Source organism: Mobula birostris, chromosome 5, assembly GCF_030028105.1.
Source record: "Mobula birostris isolate sMobBir1 chromosome 5, sMobBir1.hap1, whole genome shotgun sequence".
Lineage (NCBI taxonomy): Eukaryota > Metazoa > Chordata > Chondrichthyes > Myliobatiformes > Myliobatidae > Mobula > Mobula birostris.
In genome coordinates, this window is record NC_092374.1 from 2,317,414 (window position 1) to 2,327,355 (window position 9,942).

Sequence of the window (9,942 nt, forward strand, 5' to 3'; positions counted from 1 at the left end):
TTTTTTTCCTTCTTTCTTTTTGGCAAATGGAGCTTAGGAAAATAGAGGGCCATGAGGAGGGTAATTCTAGGGAGTTTCTAGAGAAGGTTATGTGGTCAGCACAACATTGTGGGCCGAAGGGCCTGTAATGCGTTGTAGATTTTTATTTTCAATGATGTAGCAGCATTGTGTAGGAATTGAAAAATGGTGCGTTGAACGTGGTGGAGAAAATGATTATAGTAAACATGGAGAAGGCATTAGGCCAAAATGTAGTAATTGTGGAGGGGAACATAGCTCTGCTTGTGAATGTTATCCTGCATTTTAGAAAGCTGTGAGCATATCATATGATAAACAAACATTTGTTACTTTCATGGCAGATGTGCTTAAATGTGCAGAACAAACAAAGCAGGACTTAAAAAATAAAATCATATTAAAAGCTGCAGAAAAGCATCTAGAGATAAAAGAGAACTTTATTAGTTATTAATGGTGCTTAGAACATCTAGACTTCAAAGGAGGTATATTAATTGTTTTTTAAATTATTTTCTTTTTATTTCTTCTCTCATTTTCATTGTTTCACAATGGAATGGTGGTGACCATTAGCAAATGGTCATGGAATTTTAACGGTCGTGGTACTGTGCGGGCTTGCAGTGACACAAGCGGGAGAGGGTGGCGGAGGGCGACTCTCTGCGCTGCTGGAACGATGTTCGGCAGGCGGGAGAGGTGCAGCTTTCGCGGGGCTGCCATTGCGAGGCGGGCAGATGGGCGCCGGAACCAAGAGACCGTCGGAAGGCGAAGAGGTGGCACTTCTGAGCGGCGGGGGAAGGGTGTAGATGTAGCGATACCGGAAGTGGCAACGGCGTGGCGATGGTGATGGCGGTGGAGGTGCCTGGACCCGTCAGTCGGGTGAGGGGGAGACAGACGGACTGGGACCAGAGGGCCGGGGTGGCTTGGCGGGGTGTGCGCACCACGAAGGGCTGGGATCACGGCAGGGTCCTGTGAGCCGGGACCGGGACCGGGACCGGGACCGGGGCGGGCGGGAGGGAAGGAAGTCATGGACCGGTCAGCCCGTTGACGGGCCGGGACTGTGTGTGGTGTGGGTAGCGGGGCGGGGGGAGTATTTGAGGAAGAGGAGCTGGGGCGGTGAGGTGAAGGGAGGATGGGAGGGGATTGGGGGCAGAACTGGAAGGAACAGTGGGGCTAGGGAGGGAGAGGGGGTCCGGGACTAGTCATTAGGGAAGGGGCATAGTGTTAGTGGGGTAGAAGGGACCAGGGCCTTGGGCTGGGAGGGACCAGACAGTCGGCTGCACATTCTGGGGTGATAGATACTGCGGGGTGGGGGATGAATGAAGATGGGGAGTGGTGGAGAGAGAGAGAGAACTTAACGTAACGGTTCGGCTCTCATCAGGGGAAACATTGCAGAGTTGTTGAAGCAAACAGGAATAATGAGACCAGAGCCTGATGATCAAGCTACAGACAGGAAGGGGCCCACAAAGACAGAGGGGATCACATTGGTGCAGAGGGAAAGGGTCACAGATGGGGAGGGGTGTAGGGGTTAGAGGGGACTACAGAGATGGGGAGGGGTTTTGGGGCTGGAGGGAGTTACAGAGATGGGTCCAGAGTCATTGCAGGGTAGTTGGTGAACAGAACGTGGTGATGCGAGGTGTCTGCGGGACATTTGTATGTGCTAATTGGATGTTCTTGCTCTCACAGGGAAGATGGACGAACAAGGAGCGAGTTCTGATCTTTTCGTCACGGGGGATTAGCTACCGGACACGACACCTGATGCAGGATTTGCGCACTCTGATGCCTCATGCTAAACCAGGTATCCAGATTCCATGTGATCTCTGCTTTCCCTTTTGTATCTCTTACTGGCCAACGTTTGGATGTGGAGAGAGAATCCCCTGCTTCTTTTCAGTAAGCACAGTGCAGGTGACGCTTGTGCGGGGAGAACAAGTTACCGAGATGAGAGAAAACCAGCATACTTGAAGGTGTGGGTGGAAGGCAGAATCCAAATCAGAATCAAGCTTAATATCACTGGTATACGTCATGAAATTTGTTATTTTGCTGCAGGAGTACATTGCAATAGATTTTTAAAAAACCACTAAAAGCTACAATAAGAAATAGATACTGTATGTAAAGTTTAATGAGTAGTGCTAAAAGAGAGGAAACACTAGGTAGTTTTCACAGATTCATTGTCCATTAGGAAATCTGATAGTGGGGAAGAAGCTGTTGCTGAGACGTTGTGTCTTTAGGCTCCAATACCTTCTCCTTGATGGTAGCAATGAGAGGAGGGAATGTCCTGGGTGTGAGGGTCCTCAATGATGGCTGCTGCCTTTTTGAGGCATTGCCTTTAGAAGATGCCCTCAATGGCAGACAGGCTATTGTCTATGTTGGAGCTGGCAAGAGTTTGCAACTTTCTACAGATTTTTCCGATCCTGTGCAGTGGCCTCTCCGTAATGAATGGTGATTCAACCAGTCAGAATGCTCTTCATAGTACAACTGGCTGGGGAGAATGGACGGAATTTATAGGGACACATTGAAGATTGTTTAGCCGAGGGTGAGATGGGGTTTAGGTGCTAAGAGGTTGTGGTGAGTGGCTGATAACCAATGGGTTGTAGCGGTGTGCTACACACAGCGCTAAAATAACCACACGTAGTCGGTGAGTTGGAGTTGTGATGAAAGAGATTTATTCAAACTTCGCGGCCTGGTTTAAAGCCTTCCCGTTCCCGCCCTCCCTGGGCGGGACTGCTGTGGGGAATGCATATTCCCAGACCCTTTCCGCGCGCGGGATTTCCCCCCTGCTGGTGAAGATGGGCTGGCCCCCTTTCTGGGGCCGGCCCTCTGCCTGCGTGCGCTGTTGTGAGCCGGTTCATGTGTGCCAGAAAGTGGGTCGCCACATAACCCGCCTCCCCCAGAACCGGCGGTACCTCCCGCAATGTCCACAGTCTGGATCGGCCTCTGTTTGGGAGGTCTGCCCCTGCGCCGCGGTGCCTGAGCCTGGACCGGCTGCGCCAAGTCCACATGGGCCGGTTTGAGTCGGTCCACCGTGAAAACCTCCTCTCTCCCCCCAATGTCCAGCACAAACGTGGACCCGTTGTTCCTGATCACCTTTAACGGCCCCTCGTAGGGCCGCTGTAGCGGTGCCCGGTGTTCACCCGTCGTACAAAAAGAAACTTACAGTTCTGCAGGTCTTTGGGTACGCAGGTCGGGCTCTGTCCGTGCTGTGAAGTGGGTATGGGGGCCAGGTTACTGATCCTCTCCCGTAGTCTGTCCAGGACTGCTGTGGGTTCTTCCTCTTGCCCCCTTGGGGCTGGTATGAACTCTCCTGGGATGACCAGGGGCGCGCCGTACACCAACTCGGCCGACGAGGTGCGCAGATCTTCCTTGGGTGCGTGCGGATTCCGAGCAGGACCCAGGGAAGTTCGTCCACCCAGTTAGGCCCCTCCAGGCAGGCCATGAGAGCCGATTTCAGGTGACGGTGGAAACGCTCCACTAGTCCGTTCGACTGTGGGTGGTAGGCAGTTGTGTGGTGTAGCTGCGATCCTAAAAGGTTGGCCATAGCCGACCACAGGCTGGAGGTGAACTGGGCGCCCCTGTCGGAGGTAATGTGGGCCGGTACCCCGAAGCGTGCTACCCAGGTTGCGATCAGTGCTCGGGCGCAGGATTCGGAGGTGGTGTCGGTGAGCGGGACTGCCTCTGGCCATCTCGTGAACCAGTCTATCATAGGAGGTACCGCGCTCCTCGCGACACTGGCAGGGGCCCCACGATATCCACATGGATGTGGTCGAACCTCCGGTGGGTGGGTTCGAACTGCTGCGGCGGAGCCTTGGTGTGTCGCTGCACCTTGGCCGTTTGGCACTGCATGCACGTTTTGGCCCATTCACTGACCTGCTTACGCAGTCCATGCCACACGAACCTGTTGGCGACAAGCCGGACGGTTGTCCTGATGGAGGTTAAGTTGTGAATGGATTTGAAACCCGCCGGTGCCAGGCTGCTGGGATGACGGGGCGGGGTTGGCCGGTAGCTACGTCACATAGTAGGGTCCTCTCACCTGGGCCTACAGGGAGGTCTTGGAGCTGCAAACCGGAGACTGCAGTCCTGTAACTGAGGATCTCAGCGTCTGCCTGCTGTGCCTCTGCCAGCGCTGCATAGTCCACCCCCTGGGACAGGGCCTGTATGGTAGGTCTGGAAAGTGCGTCCGCCATGACGTTGTCCTTTCCAGAGACATGCCGGATGTCCGTCATGTACTCGGAGATGTAAGACAGATGTCGCTGCTGGCGGGACGACCAGGGATTGGACACCTTCATGAACGCAAAGGTGAGCGGTTTGTGGTCTGTGAACGCGGTGAAGGGCCTACCTTCTAAGAAGTACCTGAAATGCCGGATTGCCAGGAATAGTGCCAATAGCTCCCGGTCGAAAGCACTGTATTTGAGTTCAGGTGGTCATAGGTTTTTGCTGAAGAACGCCGTCGGGGTCACCAATTGTAGCGGTGTGCTACACACAGCGCTAGAATAACCACACATAGTCGGTGAGTTGGAGTTGCGATGAAAGAGATTTATTCAAACTTCGCGGCCTGCTTTAAAGCCTTCCCGTTCCCGCCCTCCCTGGGCGGGACTGCTGTGGGGAAAGCATATTCCCAGACCCTTTCCGCACGCGGGATTTTCCCCCTGCTGGTGAAGATGGCCTGGTGCCCTTTTTGGGGCCGGCTCTCTGCCTGCGCGCGCTGTTGTGGGCCGGTTCATGTGTGCCAGAAAGTGGGTGGCCACAGGGTTTCAGTATGGTAAATACAAGTAGACTTTTTGCACTGAGGTTGGGTGACTAGAACTGGAGGTGATGGATTAAGGTGAAAGATTTCATATTTAAGGGAAACCTGAGGGGGAGCTTTTTCACTCGGAGGATGGTGAGAGTGTGGAACGAGCTGCCAGTGGATGAGGGTTCGTTTGTAACATTTGGGAGAGTACATGGATGGGAGGGGTGTGGAGGGCAGTGATCCCAGTGCAGACTGATGAGACAAAGTGGGCGGAAACCCGGGTTGGTATGGTCTCTATGGGCTGAAGGGTCTGTTTCTGTTCTGCGGTGGCTCTATTGCTCACTGTACTGGTGCCTGTGGGAAGAGGAGTGACTTTTTTGGCTCGGTGTCTTTCCTTGTGACCAAGGGGGCAGATCTGGATGATAATGTGGTAAATTGGATCAGCAAATTTGCTGATGATACAAAGGTTGGAGGTGTAGTAGACAGTGAGGAAGGTTTTCAGAGCCTGCAGAAGGACTTGGACCAGCTGGAAAAACGGGCTGAAAAATGGCAGATGGAGTTCAATACAGACAAGTGTGAGTTATTGCACTTTGGAAGGACAAACTAAGGTAGAACATATAGGGTTAATGGTACGGCACTGAGGAGTGCAGTGGAACAGAGGGATCAGGGAATACAGATACAAAATTACCTAAAAGTGGCGTCACAGGTAGATAGGGTCGTAAAGAGAGCTTTTGGTACATTGGCCTTTATTAATCAAAGTATTGAGTATAAGAGCTGGAATGTTATGATGAGGTTGTATAAGGCATTGGTGAGGCCGAATCTGGAGTATTGTGTTCAGTTTTGGTCACCAAATTACAGGAAGCATATAAATAAGGTTGAAAGAGTGCAGAGAAGGTTTACAAGGATGTTGCCGGGACTTGAGAAACTCAGTTACAGAGAAAGGTTGAATAGGTTAGGACTTTATTCCCTGGAGCGTAGAAGAATGAGGGGAGATTTGATAGAGGTATATAAAATTATGATGGGTATAGATAGAGTGAATGCAAGCAGGCTTTTTCCACTGAGGCAAGGGGAGAAAAAAACCAGAGGACATGGGTTAAGGGTGAGGGGGGAAAAGTTTAAAGGGAACATTAGGAGGGGCTTCTTCACACAGAGAGTGGTGGGAGTATGGAATGAGCTGCCAGACGAGGTGGTAAATGCGGTTCTTTTTTAACATTTAAGAATAAATTGGACAGATACATGGATGGGAGGTGTATGGAGGGATATGGTCCGTGTGCAGGTCAGTGGGACTAGGCAGAAAATGGTTCGGCACAGCCAAGAAGGGCCAAAAGGCCTGTTTCTGTGCTGCAGTTTCTCTGGTTCTATGGTTCTATATGAGCATCTCTCAGCAGCTCGTTCCGCACTCTCGCTGTCCTACTTCATCTCACGCTCAGAAATTGCCCTGAGGTTCCACAGTTCGAAAGCTGAAAGTAAATTTATTATTAAAGTACATACTATATATACGTCACCAACTACAACCCTGAGTTTCACTCTCTTGCAGACATTCGGTAAATAAAATAAAACACAATAGAATCAATGAAAGACCGCACCCAACAGGACAGACAAACAAAAGGCAACGGACGGTGCAAATAATAATAAATATCAAGAACATGAGACGAAGAGTGTTTGAAAGTGAGTCCATGAGTTGTGGGGACAGTTCAGTGATGGGGCGAGTGAAGTTATCCCCTCTGGTTCAAGAGTCTGGTGGTTGAGGGGTGGTAACTATTCCTGGCCCAGCTGGTCAGGTATGGTTTTCCAGAGCATTTTGGCCAGATGTGACTTTCCGAGGATGCCTGCCTGTGCCAGCTGTTTGTGCTACCAGTGTCACTAATGGCAGCTCTATCTTTCCAGACACCAAAATGGATCGCAAGGACAAGCTGTTTGTCATAAACGAGGTGAGTCGGCTCCAGTGGCCAGAGTTGGGTGGGGGGGATTGTCTCTGGGCATTGTGCGATTGTGTTCAGAGATGGAGTGGGGTGGCCGAAGTTTCCCCACTGTCCAACCTACTTTGATCTACCCCAGCCCCCCACCTCCCCCCGGATACCGGTGCCCACCTCTGCGCTGGCATCTCGTGAGAGGAGTTCTCGGGCTGTACTCTGGCAGATGGTGAGTGCAGGGTCGCTGAAGACCCACTGCTGGATTTGGGGTCTCCCTCTTCACTGGTGGGTGTGCTAGTAGCCACGTTCTCCCCAGGCCACAGCGCTCTGGTTTCAGCACTGGCCTCATTCCCAGGAGGAGGTCTCTGGGCTGGTGAGGCTGGGAGGGTTATTCACTGCTGAGAGAGAGAGAGGTTCCTCACCGTCAGTGATACACGACTTCTGTGGTGTGGCACGGGTGACAGGTTGGAAGAAGGCCCTTTGGACAACAGAGTCTGTGCTAAACACACATCTGAATTACACAAGCCCCTTTGTGCCGGTGCCAGTCTCCCCCCTTTTCCATTGCATGATGCCTTCTGGGTGTCTGGTTCTCTGTGGAGCTTGACTGGCTGGCTGTGACCAGGATGGCCCGACCCTGGTGAGGTAGAAGGGGTTGCTGGTGGGTGCTGTGGGCCGGTGTGACCGGACTGTCTGTCTGTGACCAGGATGGCCTGACCCTGGTGAGGTAGAAGGGGTTGCTGGTGGGTGCTGTGGGCCGGTGTGACCGGACTGTCTGTCTGTGACCAGGATGGCCTGACCCTGGTGAGGTAGAAGGGGTTGCTGGTGGGTGCTGTGGGCCGGTGTGACCGGACTGTCTGTCTGTGACCAGGATGGCCTGACCCTGGTGAGGTAGAAGGGGTTGCTGGTGGGCACTGTGGGCCGGTGTGACCAGACTGTCTGTTTCTCCCACCGCCCCCCCCCAACAGATCTGTGAAATGAAGAACTGTAACAAGTGTGTCTACTTTGAAGCCAAGAAGAAGCAGGACCTGTACATGTGGTGAGTGATGGCGAGAATCGTGCTGCTGACCCCCACACAGCTGACCTGAGTGCCGCAGTGTTAGCGGGGTGGACACAGCCATCTGTGTTTCTCGGTATTAATGGGACTGGTCATAGAGATCTGTGTTTCTCAGTGTTAACTAGGTGGACACAGCCATCTCTATTTCTCAGTGTTAATGGGACTGGTTACAGCTGTCTGGATTTCTCAGTATTAATGGGACATCTGTGTTTCTTAGTGTTAGCTAGGTGGACACAGCCGTCTGTGTTTCTCAGTATTAACGGGACTAGACACAGCCATCTGGGTTTCTCAGTGTTAGTGGGACTAGACACAGCCATCTGGGTTTCTCAGTGTTAACGGGACTGCTCACAGCTGTCTGGGTTTCTCAGTGTTAACGGGACTGCTCACAGCTGTCTAGGTTTCTCAGTGTTAACGGGACTGCTCACAGCTGTCTGGATTTCTCAGTGTTAACGGGACTGCTCACAGCTGTCTAGGTTTCTCAGTGTTAACGGGACTGCTCACAGCTGTCTGGGTTTCTCAGTGTTAACGGGACTGCTCACAGCTGTCTGGGTTTCTCAGTGTTAACGGGACTGCTCACAGCTGTCTGGGTTTCTCAGTGTTAACGGGACTGCTCACAGCTGTCTGGGTTTCTCAGTGTTAACGGGACTGCTCACAGCTGTCTGGGTTTCTCAGTGTTAACGGGACTGCTCACAGCTGTCTAGGTTTCTCAGTGTTAACGGGACTGCTCACAGCTGTCTAGGTTTCTCAGTGTTAACGGGACTGCTCACAGCTGTCTGGGTTTCTCAGTGTTAACGGGACTGCTCACAGCTGTCTAGGTTTCTCAGTGTTAACGGGACTGCTCACAGCTGTCTGGGTTTCTCAGTGTTAACGGGACTGCTCACAGCTGTCTGGGTTTCTCAGTGTTAACGGGACTGCTCACAGCTGTCTAGGTTTCTCAGTGTTAACGGGACTGCTCACAGCTGCCTGGATTTCTCAGTGTTAACGGGACTGCTCACAGCTGTCTGGATTTCTCAGTGTTAACGGGACTGCTCACAGCTGTCTGGGTTTCTCAGTGTTAACGGGACTGCTCACAGCTGTCTGGGTTTCTCAGTGTTAACGGGACTGCTCACAGCTGTCTGGGTTTCTCAGTGTTAACGGGACTGCTCACAGCTGTCTGGGTTTCTCAGTGTTAACGGGACTGCTCACAGCTGCCTGGATTTCTCAGTGTTAACGGGACTGCTCACAGCTGTCTAGGTTTCTCAGTGTTAACGGGACTGCTCACAGCTGCCTGGATTTCTCAGTGTTAACGGGACTGCTCACAGCTGTCTGGATTTCTCAGTGTTAACGGGACTGCTCACAGCTGTCTGGGTTTCTCAGTGTTAACGGGACTGCTCACAGCTGTCTAGGTTTCTCAGTGTTAACGGGACTGCTCACAGCTGTCTGGGTTTCTCAGTGTTAACGGGACTGCTCACAGCTGTCTGGGTTTCTCAGTGTTAATGGAACTGTCAAGTCACTTTTTATTGTCATTTCGACCATCACTGCTGGTACACTACACAGTAAAAACGAGACGACGTTTTTCAGGGCCATAGTGCTGCATGAACAATACAAAAACTACACTGAACTACATTAAACAACACAAAACTACACTAGACTACAGACCTGCCCAGGACTGCATAAAGTCCACAAAACAGCGCAGGCATTACGATAAATAATAAACAAGACAATAGGCACAGTAGAGGGCAGTAGGTTGGTGTCAGTCCAGGCTCTGGGTATTGAGGAGTCTGATGACTTGGGGGAAGAAACGGTTACATAGTCTGGTCGTGAGAGCCCAAATGCTTCGGTGCCTTTTGCCAGATGGCAGGAAGGAGAAGAGTTTGTATGAGGGGCGCGTGGGCCCTTCATAATGCTGTTTGCTTTATGGATGCAGCGTGTGGTTTAATGGCGGGAAGGGAGACCCCGATGATCTTCTCAGCTGACCTCACTATCCGCTGCAGGGTCTATCTGGACACTAGCGCCAGGTTTCTCATTGGCAATCGGTGCTTCACCAGCTAAGGGGGGGAAGGACAGAGGGGTAGGGAGACTCGGTGAGGTGTGTGGTTTGGTCTATGGGATAATTAAAGCGTTTGGCATAGTGTGACTTGGGAAAGTTACAGTCGGGACAGAACTGGCTGCAGCTGTGGGGAGAAAATGAGGCGTTCTGCAGGATGAGTGCAGCAGTCAGCACCTGGCCCTGAGGGGCTTGCAAGTGGAAATCTCACCCAGTGTGC

The 9,942-nt window shown here is 52.0% G+C and overlaps 1 protein-coding gene across 1 annotated transcript in view; it reads left to right on the forward strand.

The window, feature by feature from the left end:
• The first annotated feature begins 774 nt into the window (after positions 1–774).
• bxdc2 (brix domain containing 2) overlaps positions 775–9,942 on the forward strand; it is a 29,519-nt gene continuing 20,351 nt past the window's right edge. Inside the window, exons 1-4 of the mRNA XM_072257430.1 lie at positions 775–882; positions 1,690–1,801; positions 6,617–6,660; positions 7,608–7,678. Of these exons, the coding sequence (XP_072113531.1) occupies positions 844–882; positions 1,690–1,801; positions 6,617–6,660; positions 7,608–7,678 (266 nt within the window). The 5' untranslated portion in view covers positions 775–843. The remainder of the gene's footprint in view (positions 883–1,689; positions 1,802–6,616; positions 6,661–7,607; positions 7,679–9,942) is intronic.